The following is a 23,768-nucleotide window of genomic DNA, read 5'->3' as shown; positions in this document are numbered from 1 at the left end:
ACCCGGGTTTCGTGATGGGAATCCGAGATTCGTGATGGGGGACCCGGGATTCTGGATGGGCGACCCGGGATTCTGGATGGGGGATCCGGGATTCTGGATGGGGGATCCGGGATTCGGACCCGGGAGTCGTGATGGGAATCCGGGATTCTGGATGGGGGGACCCGGGATTCTGGATGGGGGACCCGGGATTCTGGATGCGGGATGCGGCCGAGCCGGGCCGTATGAGCCCTCCGCATCCCGCTGCCTCCGGATGGATCCTCCATCCTCCTCCAGCGGCTCGGGAATCACCGGTGCCGTGACCACGGAAGGATTCCGGACTCAGCTCTCTGCCCGTCCCGCAACGTTCCCATTCCTGCTGCCCCTCTCCCGCACCCCAGCCCAGCCGCAGTTGGACCCACAGGGGGCTGAGATTCCCATTCCCTGCCCCTCATCCCTGCCCCAGCCTCAGATCCCCGACTTGGACCCACAACAGAATGGAGCCCTCCCCTCCCAGGACCCTGCCCAGCGGCAGAGGGTGCTGGCACCCCAAAAAAGCAGGCGGCAGGCGTGGACCCAATGGTTTAATGTGCCCCTGGACCCCGCCAGCCCCACGGGCCAGGCCACCGAGGGTGCTGTGCGGCTCCCTCCCGGTGCGGGGAGGGGGCTGGCGGCCCGCGGCTCGCCCTCCCTCCCCTGCCCGGGGCGCAGGCGGGGGGCAGCTGGTGTCCCCCGTTGTCCGCCGGTGTCCCCCGTTGTCCGCCGGTGTCCCCGGTCCCTCAGGAGCACTTGAGGATGAAGAGGTTGCAGGAGGTGCCGCGGGGGCAGCTGCAGAGCTTCCCGATGCGCGCCCCGCGCCGCACCGCGCACGGCTCCCCGGGCTCGCACTGCGGGACGGCACCGTCAGCACCGGGGCTGCACCCCCACCACGGGGGGTTTGGGGTCCCCCTGAGCCCCCAGGGCGAGCGCCCACCGCCCCCCAGCCCCGCCCTACCCAGGGCACCCAGCTCAGCCTCTTCTCCAGCGCCGGCGGCTCCCGGGTCTCCAATTTGTCCAGCACCTCCTGGAGCACCTCCACCTGCCACGGAGAGCAGCGGGACACCCCGAATTCCCGGGACATCCAGGAGCTCTGGATCCGTGTCACCCCGAGTGTTCCAAGCTCCTGTCCCATCCCCACCCCGTGTCCGGCTCATCCCGGCCCGGAATCGGGGCTGGGGCAGCATCGGGGGGCTCAGGGTCTGTCCTTAGGGTGCATCCCACCCTCACATCCCCCCCTCCGGTACCCACCACCCTCCCTGCAGCTGAGCCAGAGCACGTTGGGATGGAACAGGGAAGGGAAACCCAACCGAAATCCCCCAAAGCAGCAATTCCCGCGTGCTGCGGGATGTCCCGGGTGTCGCTGCTGCGAGGAGCCCCCCGAGGACCCCACAGCGGCAGCACAAAAACAGCGGAGGGGTCTCGGCCTCCCCCTCCCCAATTCCCCAGGGACCTCCCCGGCACGGCCAGAACCGGCTCCAAACCGGGGTGGGGGGAACAGGAACATCCCGAACTGCCCCAAAACCGCACGGAGGATGCTGGGGACTCCCTTCCCCGCTCCCCCAGCCCCTTACCAGCTCTGTCTCCTCCCGGCTCTGCCCGGGCAGGCTCAGGGTGGGCGCCGGTACCGGCTCCGGTGTGCCGAGCAGGATGAAGCCAGAGCCCACCAGGCAGAGCAGGCAGAGCCGAGCGTTTTCCATGTTCGCGGCTGCGTCGCTGGATGCTCAGGGATGTGCCAGGCTCAGCTTTATACCCCCTGAGCCGCCCCCGGCCTGGGCAAACAGGCGGTGACGCAGACGGGCCGCCTGTGTCCCCCCGAACCCCGACACCGTCACCGAGCTGGAGGGGGGACACATCCCCGGGAAACGCATCCCTGGGGACACGGGTGCCACCGGCCAGCGGCCGGCAGCGGGCGGGATGGACGTCAGCAGCGAGGCCACGGAGGGACCCCCAGGGTGACCCCCCCGGCCCGCAGGCGGGCGGAGGCCGCCGCCAATTCCCTGAGCAAACACGGGGCTCGTCCCGGCAGCCGCATCCCGGCGCGTCCCGGCGGACACGGCACAGACGGGGGAGGGGCACGAGGGGCTCACGAACGGATTATTGCCACAGCTGGCGGCAGCCGGGGGGACAGACAGGATGGACGGACAGACAGGGGGACACGGGGGAGCTGCAGCTCTGCTGTCCCACAGCCCTGCCAGGCTCTCCAGTGTCCCCAGAGCGGTTCTCCGGTCCCGTTACATCCCGGTCTGGTCCCTCTGTGTCCCACAACCCTTCGGGGGGTCCCCAAACCCCACAGGCAGCCCCCGACCCCCTCTGTGCCCAGAGGGTCCCCCAGTCCCTCATCATTCCTGTGGGGTCCCCCTGTCCCGCGTCCTGTCCCAGCCATCAGCACCACAGCCGAGCATCCTCCTCCTGCCCCCCTCCTCCTCCTCCTCGCTGGGGGCTTTTGGGTCCCCGCCCGGAGGGTCCAGGGGGAGCGGGAGCCCCCCCTCGGAAACCGGGATGGGGTGGGGGCACCGCCGAACACCGGCAGGACCGAAACCGTGGAGATCCCCGAGTCCGGTCTCCCCGATCCGGACCAGTCCCAGCCTCCCATCCCGGTCCGGTCGCCCCCAGACCAGTCCGGTTCCGTCGCTCCCAAACCCGGTCCAGCTCAGTCCCCGCTACTCCTGCCCAGTCCCAGCCCAGTCCGGTCCCGGTTTGGTGGCTCCCAGACCCGGTACGGTGGCCTCCAATCCTGTCCCCATTCGGCCCGGTCCCGGTTCGGTTGCCCCCAGCCCAGTTCGGTGACCCCCAGCCCGGCCCCAGTCGGGTCCCAGCCCGGTCGGCGTGGCCTCCGGCCCCATTCCAGCTCAGCCCCAGCTCCCCGGTCCCGGTCCCGGTCCCGGTCCCGGTCCCGATCCCGAGGCCCCGCCCACACACAGAAGCTCCGCCCATCGAGGAACGCGAAGCCTTGTGGGTAATGTAGTCCCCGTTTCATGGCGCTGGAAGGGCGGGACGCGGCGAGACTACACTTCCCAGAAGGCTCTGCGGCGGGGGCAGCGAGAGGGCGGACACAGCGCCGCCTGTTGGGCCGGAGGACTCAGAGCGGAAGCGCGGCCATCGGTGTGATGAGTTGCGGCGGTGCTCGGTGACGAGGCGGGGGGACACGGGGGAGCTCAGCGGGGACAGCGAGAGGGGACAGGGGGCAGCGGGGACAGAGCGCCAGCACCGCCGCGGGCAGGTGGCAGCGTGGGAAATACGGCTCAGGCGGGCGCGGCCGAGGGAAACTGAGGCAGAGCGTGGGGCACCTCCCGCCACCCCACGGCCCCGGGGGTGCACGCACCGGTCCGGCCCCGCCGCAGCGGGACCCGGGAGCCAAGACGAGGCAACCACGGTGTGCAAAGCCCCGGCACAAGCGCGGGTGGGCGGGAAGCGCGTCCCCGGGAGCGCGTCCCCGGCGGGCCCGGGCCGTGTTCCCGGCAGGTGGCGGCCGCCGCCCGCCCGCAGCACCGAGGGCCCCGCGTGTCCCCGTTTCCCCCCGCTCTGAGCGCACCGACCCCTCCCGCTGCCGGTGCGTGAATTGCCGCCCCCCGGTGCAGCCTCCGCTCCATCGGCACAGCCCCGGTGCAGCCCCCGGCGTACGGACCGTCCCTCGGTCCACGAACCGACCCCCGCTGCCGCCCCCGATCCACGGACCGGCCCCTCTGCGCGGCCGCCGGTGCACGGACTGACCCCCGGTGCCACCGACCGACTCCTGCAGGCGGACCCCGACCCACGAACCCAGCCCCGGAGCAGCTCCCGGTGCAAGGACCGACCCCCCTGTGCAGACCCCGGTGCACGGACCGACCCCCCTGTGCAGACCCCGGTGCCCGGGACGACCCTCAGTACAGCCCCCACTCCACGCACAAAACCCCCGCTGCAGCCCGCGACGCCCGGTGCAGCTCCGGTCCCAGGGACCGACCCCCCTGTGCAGCTCCCGGTGCACGGACCGACCCCTGGTGCAGACCCCCTGTCCCACGCACCGACCTCCAGGTTCACCGACCGACCCCCGGTGCGACCGCCGGTGCACGGAGCGACCCCCGGAGCGGACCCCGATACCCCGGTGCACGGAGCGACCCCCGACCCACGGACCGACCCCCCCGTGTAGACCCCGGTCCCACAGACCGACCCCGACCCCCGGTGCACGGACCGACCCCCGGAGCGGACCCCGATACCCCGGTGCACGGAGCGACCCCCGACCCACGGACCGACCCCGCCGTGCAGACCCCGGCCCCACAGGCAGACCCCGGCCCCACAGACCGACCCCGCTCCCACAGACCGACCCCCGACCCACGGACCGACCCCTCCCGTGCAGACCCCGGCCCCACAGACCGACCCCGACCCCCGGCCCGCCCCCGGTGCCGCCGCCCCCCCCCGGTCCCGCTCAAGTCCCGGCGCGGGGGGGGCGCAGTTTTCAGGGCGGGGGTTTCCCCCGCGCTCCCCCCCGCGTTTCACCCCCACGTGGGCCCCGCCGGCGGCGGCCCAATCAGCGCCGCGTCCGCGGGCGGCTCCGCGCGGCGGCAGCCAATGGACGGGGCGGGGGCGCCGAGCGAGGCCCCGCCCCCCGCTGGGAGCCTATAAAAGGCAGCGCAGCGCTTGGCGGAGCCTCAGAGCGATCGCGCTGGAGCTGCGGTAGGAGCGGAGCGGGAGCGGTGATTGCGATAGCGCCGCGATATCTGCGCGATAGCCGCTGTCAGGATTATTGCTCTTGGAATTTGCCTTCTTTTCTTTGGGATTACAATTGCACCATGACCCTGGAGGAGCTGGTGCCTTGCGATAGCAGCAAGTAAGTCGCGGGCAGCTCGGCGTGTTGCGGCGGGGGGCGGGGTGTCCGTGGTTGTCGCCGTCGCTGCTCACCGGCTCTGTCGTTCCTCCGTGACAGGATGCAGGCGGTGAGCGAGGCGGTGGAGCGGGTGCTGGTGGCGGCGCAGCGGCAGGATCGGCTCACGGTGGGGGTCTACGAGTCGGCCAAGCTCATGAATGTGTGAGTATCGCGATAGGGCTGTGTCGCGGGGTCTGTCGGGGAGGGGGGGGTCCGGGCAGCACCAGTGCGGCTCGCTTGGCCGGCGTCTATTTCGGAGCCGTTAACGCAGAGCTGGCTTTTGGCAGGAGCGTTTTACCGGGGGAGGGGGGGGGGGGGGGGAGAGGGTGACCAGGCAGCATTTGGGGGGGGGTCTGTCCCCCGTTCCGAGTGCGACAGGGGGGTGACAGCTCCGCGGGAGGGGGTTCCACCATCCAGAGCTGTCCCAGGCGCCCCTAACCCGCCGTGCCCCCGCAGGGACCCCGACAGCGTGGTGCTGTGCGTGCTGGCCACCGACGAGGAGGACGAAGGTGACATCGCCCTGCAGATCCACTTCACCCTCATCCAGGCGTTCTGCTGCGACAACGACATCCACATCCTGCGCGTGTCGGGGATGCAGCGCCTGGCTGCCATCCTGGGCGAGCCCGAGCCGGGCTCCGAGCCCCGCGACCTGCACTGTCTCCTGGTCACGGTGAGCGGGGCGGTGACGCGCTGGTGGCCCCGTGATTCCGCCGGGCGCCGCGCCAGGGGTCGGGGAGGGTGACGGCGTGGCTCGGGGACACGTGTCGGGGCGCTGGTGGCACTAACCTCGTGCTCTTGCTCCTCCAGAACCCGCACACGGACGCCTGGAAGAGCCAAGGGCTGGCGGAGGTGGCGAGTTACTGCGCCGAGAGTCGCGACAGGAACCAGTGGGTGCCTTACGTGTGTCTGCAGGAGCGCTGAGCCCTTCCTGGCCCCTTCCCGGCCTGGACTTGAAGGATTAAAAACCTAAAAAAAAAAAATCACCAACGTAAAACAGCAGGAAAAAAAAGAAGGAGAAACAGCCAGTTCCAACCCACAATCCCCAAAACCCACCGATTTTATTTTTCTTTTTAACCGGAGAGGAGGAAGGGGGAGCGCGGCCGCTGCGGTGGGAATGGAGGGAGCCGTGCCAAGCCCGGAGGGACGCTGGCCGGAGCCCGGATGGACACTGGCCGGAGCTGCCGGCCGAGGAGTCGTGCTGGACCGTGGGCCGGAGCTGGGGAGCCCCGGGCGGGCGCTGCGGAGCGCGGGGGGGTGACCCCGGAGCTGGACACTGTCGCGATTTTTGGCAGCTGGGACCCGATGGAGGCGAGGACTGCAGAGGGCTGGATTTTTTTTTTTTTGTTTTGTTTTTGGTTGCAAAAGCTGCTTTTTCCAAGGAATTATCGACGTCTGCACGGGTGGACCTGCGCCCCCCGGGTGCTGCTTTTGCACTTGGAGACCCTGAGCTGAACCTTTTCCAGAGTTTATTCTTATACCGAGCGAGGAGCTAAATTTATTTGCAATAAAATGTCTGACGTGACTCGTGTTTGCTCTTCCCTCGGCTCTGCTGGAGCCGTTCCCAAGGGAGAGGGATCGCCTCCTCCTGGGTGGATTTTTGGGGTGGGCTCCACCTCCCCTGGGGCCTCTGGGGGGGGGTTTGGTAGGGCCGGGGGTTCCCAGCCGCGTGTGGCCCCGCTGCTGCTGGAGGAGGAGAAATTTCCACCGCGCCCTTCTCTGAAAAAGGCTCTTTCCAAGAAAAACACCCACGAGGTGCCCTGAGCTCCGTGGGAAACTGAGGCAGGGCCCCCTCGGGGGGGTGGGGGCTGGCCCGGGTTATGGGATGGAGCTTCCCCCACCCCCCCACAGCCCCCGCGGCTTCCGCGGCTTCCGCGGCCGTAGGAACCGGGCCGGGGGGAGCCCGGGCAGCCCCCACGCCCCCATCCCCTCCCCCGGCTGCGGGCTGGGAATTCCCTCCCTCCTCCGCAGGGCACCTGGGGCACCCCTCAGCATCCCCCGGGGGTGGCCGGAGTTGGGGACAAGGAGAGAGGGAAGCCCGAGGGCTCCGGGGAAAGTGAGGCGGGGATTGCGGGTGGGGTTTCCCCCTCTGTGGGCAACGGGGACCCCCGGGGGTTCCCCAGGACCTGTTCTGGAGGTGGCGTGGGCTCGGGGGAGCGTGTCCGGTGCATCCCGGGCACCGGAGCGGGAGCTCAGCGCTGTCCTCCTCCACACGGGCGGTGTCACCCCGGGGTGGCCCCGGGAGCGCTGCCAGCCCCGGCACGGAGCCAGGACGCTCCTGCCCGCCTGGGACACGGTGTCCGCCTGGGCAGGAACACAGTGACCGTTCAGCCCCGGCTGAGGCCACCGCAGCCCCCACGCCGCGTCCTGGGGACAAAGTGGTGGCAGCACCCCCTGGGTGGCCCAACTGCGACCCCCGCCCTGCAAAGGACCCCCGGCCTGGTCCCCGCCCCGGCTCTGCCCGGCCACACCTGACACGAGCTGTGGGGTCTCAGCTCGGGGTGGGGGGCGATAAGGCCTCGCTGCTCCCTGCGATCCCCCTGGGAAAATCCCAAGGGAAAGGGCCCGAGGGCGGCTGAGGCTGCCGAAACTCGTTTCACTGATGAGGCAGCGGGGTCACGAGGCCATTCCTGTCGCCGCTGTCACCGCGGCGGCCGCTCGTGTGACCGGTGTGTCAGGCCGCGGCTCTGTCACGGGGGCGGCAGGGGTGACAGCCCCCCCAGACCCTCCATCGCCCCCTCCCACCCGCAGGACACCCACGGAGCAGCCCCGAACCCCGCCCACCCCGGAGCTCGAGGGGAGCCGCCCCCCCGGGACCGGGTCACGCACATCCCACCCAGCCCCGGTGTCCCCGTGTCCCCCCCAGGGACCCCCTCAAACAGCAGCTGGGGCACCCCAGGAACCCCCGAAGAACCCCCAGCAGGAGGGGGGACAATGGGACCCCTCCCCCCCGGAGCCACCTCTCGCCCCTCCCAGCACCCAGACAGGGTTTCCTTTGCCCCCTCCCGGCCCCAGCCGGGTGTGGGGGCGGTGGAACCCCGGCCGGACACTGACCCACACTGACCCACACTGACCCACACTGACCCACACTTTCCACCCCTCCACCGCGGGGGGGGGGAGGGGGGAGGGGCGGCTGCGGGGTTTGGGGGTTTGGGGAGGGGTCCCTGATTCACCCCCACCCCCTCCACCCCCCCCCGGCACCCTCCCAGCGCCGGGAAAAGGAATCCCAGGGCTGGGAATGGGGGTCGTGGGGAGACCCCCCCCAACACCACCGTGACTCCCCGGGGGAGAACAAAACACGGAGCGATAATTAGGAAATGAATCAATAATTAGGAGGTCGCAGGCAGCCCTGGGAGGGCAGGGTGGGTGTTGGGCACCCCCCCCAAACCCGACACGCAGGGGGGGAGGGGTTTCGGGGCGTGCAGCCGCCCCCCCGAGCGGGCCCGCGGGGGTGACCCCGCACCCGCCGTGTCCCCGGGGCGGTGAAAACGGGGGCGGTTCGGTTCGGGGGGGGGCCCCGAGCCCCTTCCTGGCTGTGGGGCGGCTGCAGCCAGACAGGGCAGGGCCGGCTCCCGCTGATTTATGAGTCTGGCCTGGGTGGCTCCGGTGGCTCCAGCGGCTCCTGGCCCCGGCCCCGCGCTCCGTCTCCACCCTGGCAGCGACACCGGCGACAAAAACCGGGGGGGCACCGCCCGCCCCTTCCCCCCTCCCCGGCGGCTCGGCCCATCCCGACATCCCCCAGCTCTGGAAATTGAGGGAAACTGAGGCACGGAGCTGCTCCCCACCCCCGCCGCTGACGGCCGGAGCAGGAAGTCCCTCCGTGATGTCACCGTGGTGGCTCCACTGCGTCACGGGTGTCCCCGTGTCACCCGCGGGGGGACATCGTGGGAGGCTCCACGGAGGGACGCGGAATCCCCGCGGTCAGGGGGGTCCCCGGGAACGGGGCGGGGGTGGCTCCGCTGCTGTCGCCGCCCCGGCGGCACCGGGGGGACCCGCGGCCGTGGCAGGGCCAGCCGGTGCCATCCCGGCAGCGCCGGTGCCCGCGGTTCCGAGGGGCAAGGAGTTAATTAGGGCGGCAGGGAGTTAATTAGAGCGGCAGGCAGGCTAAAAATAGCCCGGCGGAGGAGGGAGGGTTATTTTTAGGCGCTCCCAGCCCGGTGCCACCCGGCCGGTGTCGCTTGGCGCTGGCACCGCCACCCGCTGCCACCTCCGGCGCTCGGGAGCGAATTCCAGGGAGAGGAGCCGCTCCCGGTGTCGCGGAGTTTTTAAGGGAATTCGGGGCGGTTTTGGGATCCTGTGCCGGGGACCTGCTGCCACCCCACTGTTGTCTCCCTGTCCCTGTGCCCATCTCGCCCTTCCCAGCGGCGTTTTGGGGCCGACACTGAAAAATCCCAACAATTCCCGGCTCCAGCGGGAGCAGCGCGTTCCTGCCGGACTCCTGCAGGATTCCGGCGTGGATCCCCGCGGCCTTTCCAGGAAAGCGGCTCCGGAGCTGCCGGGAAGCTGGGGCGGGCCGGGATCCCTTTTCTCCGAACAGGGAAGGACGCAGCGCTGGGTTTCGTTTTCCGGCGGCCCCGTGGGATAGGAGGGCTCCGATGATTCCCGGGAAAAAGGAGACTCCCGAGGGATCCGGTGGAGGAGGCACCAGGGATGGGGTGGGAAAAGAGGATCCCTGAGATTGAGAGGATTCCCAAGAGTGGGATAAGGGGATTTCTGAGGGTCTGTGATCCCTGAGGGGCTGCAATTCCTGGGGATCAGCATTCCCGATCCCACTGGATCATCCAGGGATGAGGACGGGAGATCCCTGAGGGGCTGCAATTCCTGGGGATCGGCATTCCTGATCCCATCCGAGCATCCAGGGATAGGGAGGGGAGATCCAGGGGGGTCAGAGCGGCTCCCAAGGGTGGCAGAAGGTGATCCCGGAGAGCGGGGGGATTCCCAAGGGTGGGATAAGGGTATTTCGGAGGGACTGGGATCCCTGAGGGATCCACATAAGGAATCGGCATTCCCGATCCCACCCGAGCATCCAGGGATGGGGAGGGGAGCTCCAGAGGGGCGGGAGCAGCTCCAAAGGGTGGGAGAAAGGGGACAGGGGATTCCCAAGGGGTTTCGATCCTTGAGGGGCCGCGATCCCAGAGAATCCTCAATCCCAGAGGGATCGCGGAGGATCCGGAATTCCCGATCCCCTGAGAGCAGGAGAGGCAGGCGAGGGAATCTTGGCAAAATGCAAAGTGAGCCTTTTTATTGTGTTATCCATTCACTTGGGAACAACAATTCCACGAAATATTCAACACGGTGCGAGGAGGGATCGGGGCTATGGCACACGAGAAAGGAAAAAACCGAACCGAACCGAACCAAAAAACCGGGAATTCGGGAATTGCAGACGGATGAGGAGCCTACGGCACAGACACCGACCACTTCCTAAGGACAGTCCGGAAAAACCTGGATTGGCGTTCGGCAACGAGCTCAGAGTTTGGCAAATAAGAAGAATCATCCTAATTAATGAGGATTTGAATGTTAGACCAGAGAGAAGAAGGAAACGAGGAGCGCCGAGGATCCCACGTGGGCTCGGAGTAAATGAATTCTTGGGATTTTGTTAAATAAATCGGATTTTTAAGTACTTTGGGAAGGGGGGAGGGGAAATAAAGAGGGATTTGGGAGGATCCAGAGGCTCCGGGGTGTCCGGGCAGCTCCCGGCTCCGTCCCCCGGGACAGGGAGGGGAGGGCGAGGCAAAGGGAGGAAAACTGGAATGGGAGCGATGTTTCCCTGTCCCTTTTCTTTCCCAGTTTTCTATTTTTGGCACTGGCTTCACCACACGCCAGAAAGAAAAGCCGGACAGATCTGGGCATGTGGTTATTCCCAAAAAAAAAGGGCTTTTGTGGAGCTGGGCTCCGGCTCCTCCCGCTCCCCCTTCCCCCTTCCAGCACTTAAAAAAGTCCTGAAAAGTCTGTTTTGTTTTTTTTTTTGTGGATTTTTTCCCTCATTTTTCCTTTTTTTTTTAATTTTTTCCTCCTTTTTCTCTTTTTTTGGTGGATTTTTTCCTCCTTTTTCCCTTTTTTTGGTGGATTTTTTCCCTCCTTTTTCCCTTTTTTTTTTTTTGTGTTTTTTTGTTTGTTTTTTTTTAAATAAATTTATTTGGCAAATGCACTAAACAAAGTACAAGCAGCTACTGGGAATCTGCACTTCTATTTCTGCCATACAAAAACACCTACGGGATGAGCACGGATTTTACTCGGACGAGGAAAAAATTCCGAGGGGAAAAAAAAACAAAAATAAAAAGAAAAAAAAAAAAAACTAAAAAAAAAAAGGAAAAAAAACAAACAAAAAAAAGGAAAAAAAAAATTAAAATTAAGGATTTTTTTTCCCCCCACCAAAAACGAGTCACCCATGGAGACACCAGCACCTGCCAGCAGCTCCCACCCCCCGCTCCCGGCGGGACCCTCGGCCGCCGGCATTCCGGGATCCCTGGGAGATGCTCCATGGCCTTTCTCCCGGCTTCCATCCCCTTTTCCCGGCTCCTTTTCCCTCCTCCCAACCCCTTTTCCCAGCTCTTTTTCCCTTCTCCCTGCTCCTTTTCCTGGCTCCTTTTCCCTTTTCCCAACCCCTTTTCCCGGCTCTTTTTCCCTTTTTTTTAACCCCTTTTCCTGGCTCCTTTTCCCGGCTCTTTTCCCCTTTTTTCAACCCCTTTTCCTGGCTCCTTTTCCCTTCTCCTTGCCCGTTTTCCCCCCAGCTCCTCGCTCCTTTTCCCAACCCCTTTTCCCTTCTCCCAGCCCCTTTTCCCTTCTCCCAGCCCCTTTTCCCGGCTCCCTGCCCCTTTTCTCCCGGCTCGGGGCGGAAGGACGAGGATGGGGGAGGCAGAGCAACCCCAAAACGCTGCACCCCAAAATCGTCTGAGCGGATTCGCCGGCCGAGCATCCCTTGGGATTCACATCCCACGGGATTCTCCCGCCGAGCGGGGCTGGAAAGGGCGGGATCCCTGCCGGGGATGGGGATTTGGAGCCCCTGAGGAGGAGGAGGAGGAGGAAGAGGAAGAATTCCCGGCTCCAGCCCCCGCTCCGGGATAGCACCAAGCTCTGGTCTCGAACACAGAGGAAGAATCAGATCTGGAGTAGAAAAATAAGGCTGGAACTGGACGAGAGATTAAGGACGGAGGGAATTCCCTCCTGGAGAAGGAATCCCAGGCTGGACTCGGGAGTGTCCACGCGATTCCCGGCGGGCGGGAGCTTGGAGCGGGCTGGGATGAAGGATTTGGGATAAAACTCTCCAGAAAAGGCTTTGCTGGGCCGGGGCTGGGGGGGGGGGGGGGACAGGGAGGGGAATGATCCCGTTTTCCCTGCTCTGACATTCCCGAGCCTTGGAATTCCGGGACACAGCGGGGGAGGTTTCCCAGGGAAAGCCGCATGGGTTTTAGTGTTAAAAACGTGGGATTTTCCCCGATTTTGTTGAAAAGGCAAATGACGGCGGACTGAAAACAAGGAATAGCGACATTCCTGCAACCGAGGAGGGGACATGGAGCGGCTCTGCCCATCCCGGCCCCCCTGGGAATTCCATCGGCCTCTGGAAAGCGGCCGGAGCAGCTCCCAGTGTCCAACCCGCACCAGTGACCCCGACCAGCAGCACCAGTTTGGGCCGCAGGGATTCTCCCTCCCGCTGGAGCGGGACGGGCAGGGCGGGATCAGGCGAATCCAGGGAACTGCAAATCCTTTCCCATGGGAATTGCTCCCTGTCTCGTGACAGGACCCCTGGCATTCCAACGCAATTTTCTGGGGAATAGGGGGAATCCCAGGATTTCACTTCAGGTGTGGCCGGATTGTTTTTATCCCTTCTCTTCCCAAAAAAACCTGCGCTCGGGATAACCGGGAATGGCCTCTCCTTACTGCGAGTTCGGGAAGGCTTTTCCAACCTCGTGGATTCTGGGAATGTCACCCAGGAGGCTGCTGAGCCCCGGGATGGGCCCTGGGGACATGGATTGGGCTCGGACGCTGCACCCAAATCCCGGGATCTGACCCCTTCCCGACAGATCCGGTGGCCAAAAGGTGCCCATGGGAATTCCCGGAGCTCTCCCGAGCATCCAACCACCCCCAGCACATTCCAAGGGCTCCATGGAAGTGTCTCCTGCTCCCCCCTTTTCCTGGATCCCCCTTTTCCTGCTCCCCCAGGTTCCTCCCTCTGTGCCGGGTTATCCCCAAGCGCTCCCGGGTAAATCCCAGTCCCGGATTCCCAAGGGATGGGAACAGAGCTGGTCCTTCCCCTCCCCACCTGCCCTAAACTTCCCTGGACATCTCCCAGGCCCTGGGTTTAGCGGGAAGAATTCCACCCGCTGCTCCCAGTGCGGAAAACCGAGATGGGAAACGCCGGGAATTTGCCGATTTGGGCTGAAGTTCCCATTTTTTCCAAGATTTTGGATGCACCTGGAAGCCCCTTCCCTCCCCAAAATTGGGGACAGCACAGAGAGCCCACCCCAGAGTGACCGGGGGGGGGGGGCTGGATCCCGGCTTCCCCCATCCCTGGAGCTCCCTAAAATTCCTCCTGGGATCTCTCCCGGCTGAGAGTTCCCCCGCAGGGCCATCCCCTGATCCCAGCGGAGCCGTGGGATTCAGGGAAAAGCCCCCCCCAGCCTCCCTTTGCCCATTCCCAACAGGGATTTTTTGGGGGATTTTTTGTTGGGTTTTTGATTTTTTTTTGGGGGGGGGGAGGGTTTTTTTGGTGCTGATTTTCTACAAAATCGCTCCCACCTCGTCCCTTCTCCAGAGGAAATTCCTGCTGGTCGGAGATTGAGTGGATCAGAGCACTCGGAGCTGGGTCCAGCTCTCACATCCCACTGGGAATGACCCCCTCCCCCACCTCCACCCCTTTTCCAAATCCAAATATCCCGGTGAAAACCACCCCCCCTCCTCCCCACCCCCCTTTTCCTCCCTCAACCCTGATAACTCCTAAAATCCTGCTCCCAATTTTTAACCCCTCTCCCACCTTCCTTCCCGGCAAAGCAGCCGCCCCTTCCCTAAAACCCCCGCTCCCCAATTTTTAATTTATTTAATTTTTTTCCCCCTCTGGATTGTTTTTGGGGTTGGTTTTTGGGGTTTTTTTTTGTTTGTTTGTTTGTTTTTCTCGGGAATTTTTGTTAAGTTCCTTTTGAAGCCAGCGTTGAGGTTTTTTTTACCCCCTGGGTGCAGGTGGAGCTATGGAGGAGCCTGGATCCAGAGGCTGGAGGAGGATTCCCTTCCGGAGGGATCCGGAGCTATAGGATGATACAGGGCTTTTTGTCCTTAAAGGGATTCTCAGAAGCGGGAACTCCCACCAGGAGCGGATCATTCCGGGCATGCTGCTCACAGTAATTCATCAGCTCCGAGGATGCTTTTGAGACCTGGATATTGGGGGAAAAAAGCAGGGATTTGGGGGATATTCCCAGCTCGGCGCTTCCAGGATCTGTGGGGATTCACATCCAGCTTTTCCCAACAGGAATTTTGTGGAGATGAGGAGGGAAAACCCCTTTTTTTCCTGATTGGATGTGGAAAATCCGTGTTTTTATGGGAATAAACAGGGAGGCGTGCAGGGAAACAACCCAGCAGGGAGATTTGAAAGGAACGTTGTTGTATCTGTGTTTTTCAGGGATTTGGGATAAGCTCCAAAGATGCTTTTGAGACCTGGATATTGGGGGAAAAAAGCAGGGATTTGGGGGATATTCCCAGCTTGGCACTTCCAGGATCTGTGGGGATTCACATCCAGTTTTTCCCAACAGGAATTTTGTGCAGATGAGGAGGAAAAATGGGAACTGGGTGTGGAAAATCTGAGTTTTTACGGGAATAAATAGCGAGGAGTGTGGGGAAATAACCCAGCAGGGAGATTTGAGAGGAACGTTGCTGTATCCATGTTTTTCAGGGATTTGGGATGGAAAAGCTTCCCTGAGTGCAGCCTCTTGTTCAGGTTTGGAAACCTTTAGGATCCACGACTTAAGGCTCTGCTTGGTTTATCCCAAAGCTGTTTTTTGGGAAGGGCAAACCTGGAGGGATCCGAGGAGGCTCCAAATCCAGAGGGATCCTTGGAGGCCGCTCCAGATCCTGGAGGGAACGCTGGAATGCTGCCATTCCGAGCTGGGAACATCCCACTGGGGGAAAACCCGGGATCTTTTCCCACTCCAATGCTCACCTTGATCCTCTCGATCCCGGCCTCGATGCGGAGCTGCTCCACGAGCTTCCGGGCCTGTGCTATGTTGTTAGTCGTGGACATTCTCTGCCATCGGCTCCGGGCCCCAGCACAGGAGAATCCTGCAGAAAAACCATGGAAAAAGCGGGGTTGGTGTCGCGTGTGAAGCTGCTCCGGCCGCGTGCTCTGGGTGGGATCACGGAACGGGTCGGAAGGGACCCCAAAGCACGTCCTGTTCCACCTCGGGAAGGTGTCCCCACGGCCACGTGCAGAGGAGGAGCTCTGCTGGCCCCACTGGCGCTTCCTGAGGTGGTTTCGAGTTCCCCTTTCCCCGAAGGAGAGCTCGGGATCCCCGTTCTGGGAGTTCCGGTAAAAACTCTGCTGAGCAGAGCGGAAAAAGGAGCCTGGTTGTGGGGAAGGGAAGCTCTGCCCGAGCTCCACCCTGGGCTGGGCACCGAGGGGGGGCTCTGAGGGGCTCCTGGACCCATCCCTGGTGGCTTTGGTGTCCCTGGCACCTGGGCAGGTGACACCTCCAGGTGGGTCATGTCCACCTGCCCATGGGATTTGTGTCGGACCTTCCCATGGGACCATGTCCAACCTCCCCATGGGATCATATCCAACCTCCCCATGGGATCATGTCCAACCTCCCCATGGGACCATATCCAACCTCCCCATGGGATCATGTCCAACCTCCCCATGGGATCACGTCCATCCTGCCCATGGGACCATATCCAACCTCCCCATGGGACCATATCCAACCTCCCCATGGGACCATATCCAACCTCCCCATGGGACCATATCCAACCTCCCCATGGGATCATGTCCAACCTCCCCATGGGATCACGTCCATCCTGCCCATGGGATCATGTCCAACCTCCCCATGGGGTCACGTCCACCCTGCCCATAGGATCCTGTCCACCCTGCCCATAGGATCCTGTCCACCCTGCCCATGGAGTTTTGTCTCTGTGGGGCCATGTCCAACTTCCCCATGGCATTTATGTCCAACATCCCCATGGGATCACATCCAACATTCCCATGGGATTTGTGTCCAAACTCCCCATGCGGCCATGAGGTCCTGTCTCTGTGGGGTCATGTCCATCCTGCCCACGGGACCATGTCCAACCTCTCCATGGGGCCATGTCCAAACTCCCCATGGGATCACGTCCAACGTCTCCATGGGGCCATGTCCATCCCGCCCATGGGGTCCTGTCTCTCTGGGGCCATGTCCAACCTGCCCATGGGGCCATGTCCAACCTTCCCATGGGGCCATGTCCATCCTGCCCATGAGGTCCTGTCTCTGTGGGGTCATGTCCAACCTCTCCACGAGGCCATGTCCAACCTTCCCATGGGGCCGTGTCCATCCTGCCCATGGGACCATGTCCATCCTGCCCATGGGATCATGTCCAACCTCTCCATGGGATCATGTCCAACCTCTCCATGGGGCCGTGTCCATCCTGCCCATGGGATCATGTCCATCCTGCCCATGGGATCATGTCCAACCTCTCCATGGGATCATGTCCAACCTCTCCATGGGGCCATGTCCCTGCACCCCCGCAAAGCCCCGACAGGGCTTGAACCGCCTTCCTCAGAGTTTCACAGCAGGAACTGAAGGATTTTGTCCACGAGACCGAAATAATCCCCCCTGTCCCGGGGCCGGGCGCTCCGGGGGCAGCTCCGGCCACGCCAAATCCCTTGGCCAGACGCCGTTCCCGGGCCGTTCCCTTTGTGCCACCCCCGTGGAGGTGTCACGGCTGTCACCTCCCGCCCGTGACTCAGCCGTTGACCGCTCACTCCCAGGGGCGCAGGGGGCAGCTCCCACCCCCCCACCAGACCTGGAGATGATTCCAGGAGGAGAAGGAGCCAAAGCAAACACGGAGTCGGATCCCGCCGGCGCTCCCAGCCCCGCCAGCCGCCCACTGCAGCCCTTCCATGCCTTAATTAGAGGCTCCTCCAACCTTCTCCCCAGGCCTGGCAGCTTCAAAGCCGAACATTCCCGGCGGGAACGCCTGTCCCATCCCAAATCCTCGCCGTCTCGCCTATGTTTAGACATTTAGGGAGTTTATTCCAGACCACGACGGCACTCTCAGGGATTATTTTGCTTGGCAGCCGCATCCAGCGTGCTCTCAGCTCCTCAATCCCTGAGCAGCACTCGGCTGAGTTCGGAGCAGGGAATGCTGCGGGGGAAAACAAGCGGCGCTTCAGCGCCGGCGTTCCCGACTCCGGTGCGGGATGATTCCCTGAATTAGCCGGGTTGTTTGGACATCTCCGCCTCTCCCGTCCTGGAATTTAAGTCAGGCCAACATGGGAAGCTGCCAGGGTGAAATGAGGTCTGGTTCTGTGGCAAATGGGAGGAGGAAGGCGGCTGTTCCCGGTGGGAAGAGCCTCCTGCTCCGGCTTGAGGCACTCCAAAGCAGTGCGGGTGGGATTAGGAGCAGGGAAAAGCTCCGTGTCAAAGTCGAGCTCCTTCTGAATCTGTGCCATGAACTCCAGAGCCCTTCCTGCCCCAGACACTGCCAAACAGTGTTCACCTGGATAAGGAGTTACCCAGCTGGGCTGAAAAAATCCAAGGAATTTGTGTTTCCAAGCGGTTTGCAGCAGCACAGGATCACCTGCCTGCACTTTCCCGGCTTCCTGTTTATGGAGCGAGGCTGATGAATCAGAGAACTTCTGGGAGTTGTTCCCACCCCCATCCCTGTCCCTGCAGCATCCTGGGAAGCCCAGCCTGGCTGAAGGAAGGACAGTGTGGAGAGGGCACGGCAGGAATTGTTAAATGAGCATCCTAAAAATCTTTGGCAAGGGGGAGAAGTTTTACTCCCTGGTTTCTGGTTTCATGGAGTTTCAGCTGCTCTGCAGCTCCCCAGTGAATCCCTGTTTCCCTTTTCCCAGAGGTGCCTTTTCCCTCTCCCAGGAGTAAAAGAGAAGCAGCAGTTGATGCTGAGTCCCACAGTGGGATCTGCAACGCTCCCAATCCCAAATTCCATTCGTCCCACAGTGGGATCTGCAACACTCACAATCCCAAATTTCATTTGTCCCACAGTGGGATCTGCAACGCTCCCAATCCCAAATTCCACAGCAGGACCCGCACCAGTCCCAGATTCCACAGTGGGATCTGAATCCCTCCCAATCCCAGGTCCTGCAGCGGAACCTGCATCGCTCCCAGTCCCAAATTCCACTGGTCCCACAGTGGGATCTGAATCCCTCCCAGTCCCAGTTCCCACTGGTTCCACATCGGGGCCTGCATCGCTCCCAGTCCCAGATCCTGCAGCAGGACCTGAATCCCTCCCACTCCCAGTTCCCACTGGTTCCACAGCAGGCCCTGCACTGGGTCAGGGTCTCCGGCCACGCTCCGGGGCTGCTCCCACCCCTGGGTGACCAATTAAGAACCGCGGCCATCGATCCCCGGAGCCATCCCGGCACATGGCTCCATCCTCGGGAGCTGGAAAAGCCAAAACAAACTCTGGAGATGTCCCTCGGCACTCGGAGGGTGTGGAAAGAGCCCGTGAGGTAACGGGATTTGGGAAAGAGCCACAGGAGAGGAGCGAGGCGTGTGTGATTCAGATTGGGTGACACCAGCACTGCCCTGGTTTTGGATTCAGCTCCATCGTCCCTTTGCCCGTTTTTTTAAGGAAAACACTTGTTTGGGAAAGGACCGGGATGTGATGTCTGCAGCAGGGCAGTGGGGACACCCAGGTCTCCTGCACATCCTCTGACCCCCACCACAGAGCCAGAACTCCTTCCTGCCAGGGGGGCAGAGCTCCGGGGTTTGGCCTGGAGCCACCTCCCGCTGCTGCTGGAGCTGGGCCAGCGCCGACTTCTCCCTTCCCGGGATCTGCTCCGTGACTCAGCACGAGGCTGAGCCACCCCCGGCCCTCACTCAGCAGAAAGAAACCTTCCCCGATTTCTGCCGCAGCACCTCCTGCCTTCCCGGCTGAGCCACCGATCCCGGCAGCCAGCAGCAGCATTCCCGGGCTGCCCTGAGGGACAGCGAGATTTTCGGGAATGGCTCTGGTGGCGTCGCTGCTCACGCTGTGTCAGGGAGCGATTCCAGCAGGGATGAAGTCACCCGGCCTTGCAGCTCTCCAGGCTGTTCTCCCTGTTCCTCCAGCAGCACCGTGATCCGGCACATCCCAGGCCAGGGAACATTTACGGTGCTTGGGGCTGGAGGAAGATTTCCCAGCAGATGGAAAACGCTGCAGCGCTAAAGAACATGGGAAATCGATAAAAATTCGGGGAACGCAAGAGCAGGGGCAGGGAGGGATCATCCAGGGGTGTCCCGAGGTCACGGCCGGCACAAAGAGCTGGGAGGGAGGTTGTGAAATCCGGAGTGCAGGTGAGGGGTTTGGGAATGACGCAAACACATCCCAGGGAAGGTCTGGCTGCGGCACAACCCCCCCGGGAGCACTCCTGCCTGTTTTAGGGAAAGCAGTTAAGCCAGGATAAAGCCTGGGATGATCAAGATTTGCTGTTTTAAACCGGTTTGGGTATTCTGGACTTTTAGGATGCTCAGAGCCCCGTCCTGCACCAGCTCTGTCTGACTCAGGAACGGTCCCAAATCTCCTCTCCTGGGTTCCACCCCTAAATTTCCAGGCTTCCACTGTCACAAAATCAGATGTTTCATGCTCGCATCCTTCATGCACATTCCCAAAAATGCTGCTCGGCGTTTCCCGGCGGGTGGGACCGCGGGGAGCCGCGGCTGTGCCACCCTCCCGGTGTCCTGCACAGCCCCGACGTCACGGCAGCACCGAGTGACGGCCGGAGCGGCCCCTCCGCGTCCCCATGGGAGCCGCTTTGTTCCCGAGCGAGCTCTTTGTGTACCCGGCAGCCTGCGAAAGTCCCGATTTGGGCTGTTTTCTTGGGAAAAAAGCAGCGCAAACCCGCGCAGCTCCTGAGTCAGCCGCGGGCAGCGGCGGTGACAGAGCGGTGACAGAGCGGTGACAGCAGCGCTGGCTCTGCCGAGCCGTGACTCAGCAGCGGCTCCGTGCCGGAGGAGCCGCCTCCTCCTCTCCCATCACGGATCTCCGAGCAGCCTCTGCCCTTTCATCCATTTATTTATTTATTCGTTTATTTCGTTATTCATTTATTTCGCTATTCATTTATTTCGCTACTCATTTATTTCGTTATTCATTTGTTATTCATCCCCGGTGCTTCCCGGCTCTGCTGGATCCCCGGCGGGATCAGCCAGATCTTTTCCCTGCCTCTACCCTCGGCTTTTCCAACCGAAACGTGGCCTCGGGATGCCGGTCACGAGGGTGAAACCGGCACCGCGGCGTGCCGGGAAGCCGGGCCTGTCCCAGCCTGACGGCCGAGCCGGGAATCAGCCTTGGCACAAATCCCTCTCGCTCTTTTTATCCCACGGGTGCCACCACCTGCCCGCCGCAGGAAGAGGTGACGGCAGGGCAGAAATATGCGCTGATCCCTCGCTCGTTTGGGAATTCTTCCCATTCTTCTCATAGCTGGGAGCTGCCACTCCTCGCCAGGGTGAATAAACACCGAAATTCTCAGTAACTGCTCGAGTTATGCCGCTTTTGCCTTCCTTTCCTCCCCCCCCCTCCTTCCCCGCCCCGAAAAATGTGGGATCGGTGCTCATGGATGTGTCTGTGCCCGGTGGGAAGCACTGGGAGAGCTGCATCCTCCTTCTCCCTGTGGGATTTGGGATTCCCGCCGCGCTGGGGATGGGATTTGGGGGGGATGGTTCAGGATGGAGGACGCACTCCTGGATCTCTGCCTTAATCAAATCGTGCTTTGAATCAATTAATTCATTAATTAATCCAAGAGCAACCTCCCATCCCAAAATGGAGCTGCAAAAAGCCACCTCCACCTCCTCCAGCAACCCGAGAGTTCTCCAAAGCCCGCGCGTTTGAGGATTCAGGGATGGAGCAGCTCCTCCCAGGAGCCAGCAGCGATCGCGGAGCCAGGAAAAGCAGCACGGGGAGGGGAGCAGCAGCGGGATCGGTATCCCAGTGTCGGTTCCTGCTTTTCGGGATGACCTCATGCTTTTCGGGAACAGAGCGCGGCTGTCGGGGCCGCGGCATTTGCTCCTTGTCTGGGCAGAACAAAGCCGGCTCCATTTTCCCTTCACGCTTCCTGCAGCAGCAGCTCGGCGCCTCAAAGAGCCATTGAATTTTTCCCTGACTGCAGCAATTTTTTATTCCCTTTTTCCTATTTTTTTTTTTTTTCCTTTCCTCGCCTCCTTTAAGACCTCCAGGTTTCTGTGGCGTGGGACAATCCTCGGGAGAATTCAGCCCACGAGGCATCCAAGGGTGGGAAAAGTCCCTAAAAAAGTCCTAAAAAAAGGACTGGGCTCTGCTCAGCCATTCCACGTCTCATGGATGGACCCTTTGGAGCTGCTCCATCCCACTTCAATCCATTAAAACCTTAAAATCCCATCATTATTAGCCCAAGAGAAATCTCTTCAATCCCAGCTCCACAATCTATTCTTGGGGGTTGGTTTTTCCCCAGCTCCAACTTCTTGGGATTGCCCTTTCCAGGAAAAAAAAACCAATCCCACAGCTCAGCTTTGGGGTTTTTTCTTTCGCGAGGGACGGAATAAATTTGCTTTTTGCACAGCCTGGGTGGGAAAACAGAGTTTGTGTTGCTCCGAGTGGAGTTTTCCTGAGGGAAGGCAGAATTCCAGCAGGAACGTGGAGCAACGGGATCCAGGGCATGGATTTGGTGCCCCAAAAAGCTCCTGCCCGAATTCCACAGGAGAGTTTGCAAGCAGGAGGTGGCGAGATCCAGGAGATCCCATAATTGCTGGAGTATTTTATCCCTCGAGCTGCTCCACTTTCCAAGCAGCCAAGGATTCCGGAAGGAGAGAGCATCCCTAGGGATGTGCAGCTCCGTTTCCTTCCCGTTCAAGGCCGGGATTAACCTGGCTGGGAGAGCCTGGAATCCTGCTTGGATCCAGGTCACACCTGCCAGGGGTGCTGTGGGATATTCCAGAGCCTTTGTTTTCTGGGAACTCCTCTCCAGGAACTCACCCCTTGATCCAGGGTAGCCTGAAACCCCCCAGGGAATTCATCCCTTGATCCAGGGAAAATGGAAGCATTCCCAAGGAATTCACCCCTTTTTTCCAGGGAAGATTGAAGCCCGCCAGGAATTCATCCCTTGTTTTCCTGGGAAGCCTGAAGCATTCCCAAGGAACTCATTCCTGGTTTTCTGGGAAGCCTGAAGGCCCCAGGAGTTCATCCCTTTTTTCCAGGGAAGCCTGAAGCCCCCATGAACTCATTCCTGGTTTTCTGGGAAGCCTGAAGGCCTCCAGGAGTTCATCCCTTTTTTCCAGGGAAGCCTGAAGCCCCCATGAACTCATTCCTGGTTTTCTGGGAAGCCTGAAGGCCTCCAGGAGTTCATCCCTTTTTTCCTGGGAAGCCTGAAGCCCCCATGAACTCATTCCTGGTCTTCTGGGAAGCCTGAAGGCCTCCAGGAGTTCATCCCTTTTTTCCTGGGAAGCCTGAAGCATTCCCAACGAATTCACCCCTTTTTCCTCTCCTCCCACTCCAGGGCTGGCACTTCCCTTCTCCCCGATTTCCCTGGAGCAGGTGTGGTGCCAGCTGGGTGGAGATCCCTGGCAGCGCTGCCAGGGCGATTCCACTCCCTTCCCCATGCCCTGAGTCACCGGAGCACATTCCAGACTTTATTTTTAGATCTCCTATTAAAAACAAATAAAGTTTTTTAAAACCCCAAAAAACCCAACCAGACAACAACAACAAAAAAACCAACCCAATGCAAGGGCAGAACATTTGCCAGCCCCCCAAAATCCCAAAATCCCCCAAATCCCCAAATCCCACGGTGTGATGAGAGCCTGTGGGATGGTGCTGGTATCCCAGCATCCTTCATTTCCTTCCCTGCAGCCCAATCCCAAATTTTCCAGCTCGGTTTTGCACAATCCTTCACTTTTTGGGAGCCCCAAAGCCAGGAGTGGTTGGGAACGGTTTAAGGGAAAAGGACAAAATGAGTGGAGAGAGCAGCAGGGAATTCCCACTTTTTTAGGATGAAATCCATGACACAGCAGCACCTCCCAAGTTTCCCAAATTCCCAGCTCAAATCCCATCCTTTAGAAGTGATCTCATCCCAGGAATAAATGTCTTTTCCTTGCCAACATCCAACACCCTCCCATGGCACGCGGGGATCCGGGGAAATTCCCAGCCCCCTGCACGAAACTTTGGGAGTTTTTATCATCCCAAATTTCTTCTGCCTCTCCCCAAACCGGGATCCCGTGCTCGGAGCAACGTGAGTCACCGGGAATTTCAGGGAGATGATGAGAAAACCCTAAAATAAGAACTCAAAGGCCCAACCTGTGCGGAGCAGCCTTTAGGAGGAGCTTTGTGCCACTTCCAGACCCCCCAGACTCCGAAATCCCGGGATTTTGGGGGGATTCCAGAGGGTTTATGGAGCTTCTCCGGCTTGGCGAGGGAAGGGATGTGGAGTTTGGGGATTTCATTGTGGGAAGGGATTTTTGGTGGGGTCGGAAGCACAGGGCACAATCCGGGCACTGCGCGGCTCACTGGGGGCGGCCGGGGAACTGGGAGTTACTGGGATGGAACTGGGAGGGACCTTGAGGGAGTTATGGGAAAAGAGAGGGGGGGATCGGCCTCGGACCCGCAGCAATCCCAGCTCAACCAGCTCCAGCTGCTGAGCCCCGCACCAGTTACACCATTAACCAGCACCAGTTACCCCATTAACCCACACCAGTTACCCCATTAACCCCACACCAGTTACCCCATTAACCCACACCAGTTACCCCATTAACCCCACACCAGTTACACCATTAAC

General features: G+C 61.5%; 3 protein-coding genes across 3 annotated transcripts in view; 1 reads left to right on the top strand and 2 right to left on the bottom strand.

Annotated features, from left to right (window-relative positions):
• Positions 1 to 564: 564 nt before the first annotated feature.
• On the bottom strand, positions 565 to 1,776 carry LOC120411432 (cocaine- and amphetamine-regulated transcript protein-like). The gene is made up of 3 exons (XM_039566180.1): positions 1,587 to 1,776; positions 971 to 1,054; positions 565 to 863 (listed from the first exon to the last, which is right to left on the bottom strand). Exons 1-3 carry the CDS (start codon positions 1,710 to 1,712, stop codon positions 756 to 758), a joined length of 318 nt encoding a protein of 105 aa, XP_039422114.1. The 5' UTR covers positions 1,713 to 1,776; the 3' UTR covers positions 565 to 755.
• Positions 1,777 to 4,632: 2,856 nt separating this feature from the next.
• Positions 4,633 to 6,377, top strand: GADD45B (growth arrest and DNA damage inducible beta). Its single transcript, XM_039566179.1, has 4 exons — positions 4,633 to 4,819; positions 4,916 to 5,017; positions 5,312 to 5,525; positions 5,663 to 6,377. Exons 1-4 carry the CDS (start codon positions 4,782 to 4,784, stop codon positions 5,774 to 5,776), a joined length of 468 nt encoding a protein of 155 aa, XP_039422113.1. The 5' UTR covers positions 4,633 to 4,781; the 3' UTR covers positions 5,777 to 6,377.
• A 7,606-nt stretch (positions 6,378 to 13,983) lies between these two features.
• Positions 13,984 to 23,768, bottom strand: part of GNG7 (G protein subunit gamma 7) — a 49,566-nt gene continuing 39,781 nt past the window's right edge. Inside the window, exons 4-5 of the mRNA XM_039566181.1 lie at positions 15,000 to 15,118; positions 13,984 to 14,217 (exon numbers count right to left, since the gene is read on the bottom strand). Coding sequence (XP_039422115.1) covers positions 14,092 to 14,217; positions 15,000 to 15,080 — 207 coding nt within the window. The 5' untranslated portion in view covers positions 15,081 to 15,118 and the 3' untranslated portion in view covers positions 13,984 to 14,091. The remainder of the gene's footprint in view (positions 14,218 to 14,999; positions 15,119 to 23,768) is intronic.

Source organism: Corvus cornix, chromosome 28 (genome assembly GCF_000738735.6).
Source record: "Corvus cornix cornix isolate S_Up_H32 chromosome 28, ASM73873v5, whole genome shotgun sequence".
Lineage (NCBI taxonomy): Eukaryota > Metazoa > Chordata > Aves > Passeriformes > Corvidae > Corvus > Corvus cornix.
This window is presented reverse-complemented; position numbering and strand designations above follow the sequence as displayed.

What these genes read in the sequence shown, in the direction of transcription:
- GADD45B (XM_039566179.1), top strand. Translation starts at nt 4,782, where the DNA reads ATGACCCTGGAGGAGCTGGTGCCTTGCGATAGCAGCAA. An exon ending in GTGCCTTGCGATAGCAGCAA is followed by an intron (nt 4,820 to 4,915) that starts GTAAGTCGCGGG and finishes CCTCCGTGACAG; the next exon opens with GATGCAGGCGGTGAGCGAGG. An exon ending in TGCACTGTCTCCTGGTCACG is followed by an intron (nt 5,526 to 5,662) that starts GTGAGCGGGGCG and finishes TTGCTCCTCCAG; the next exon opens with AACCCGCACACGGACGCCTG.
- LOC120411432 (XM_039566180.1), bottom strand. Translation starts at nt 1,712, where the DNA reads ATGGAAAACGCTCGGCTCTGCCTGCTCTGCCTGGTGGGCTCTGGCTTC. An exon ending in GCCGGGAGGAGACAGAGCTG is followed by an intron (nt 1,055 to 1,586) that starts GTAAGGGGCTGG and finishes TCTCCGTGGCAG; the next exon opens with GTGGAGGTGCTCCAGGAGGT. An exon ending in GGCTGAGCTGGGTGCCCTGG is followed by an intron (nt 864 to 970) that starts GTAGGGCGGGGC and finishes GCCGTCCCGCAG; the next exon opens with TGCGAGCCCGGGGAGCCGTG.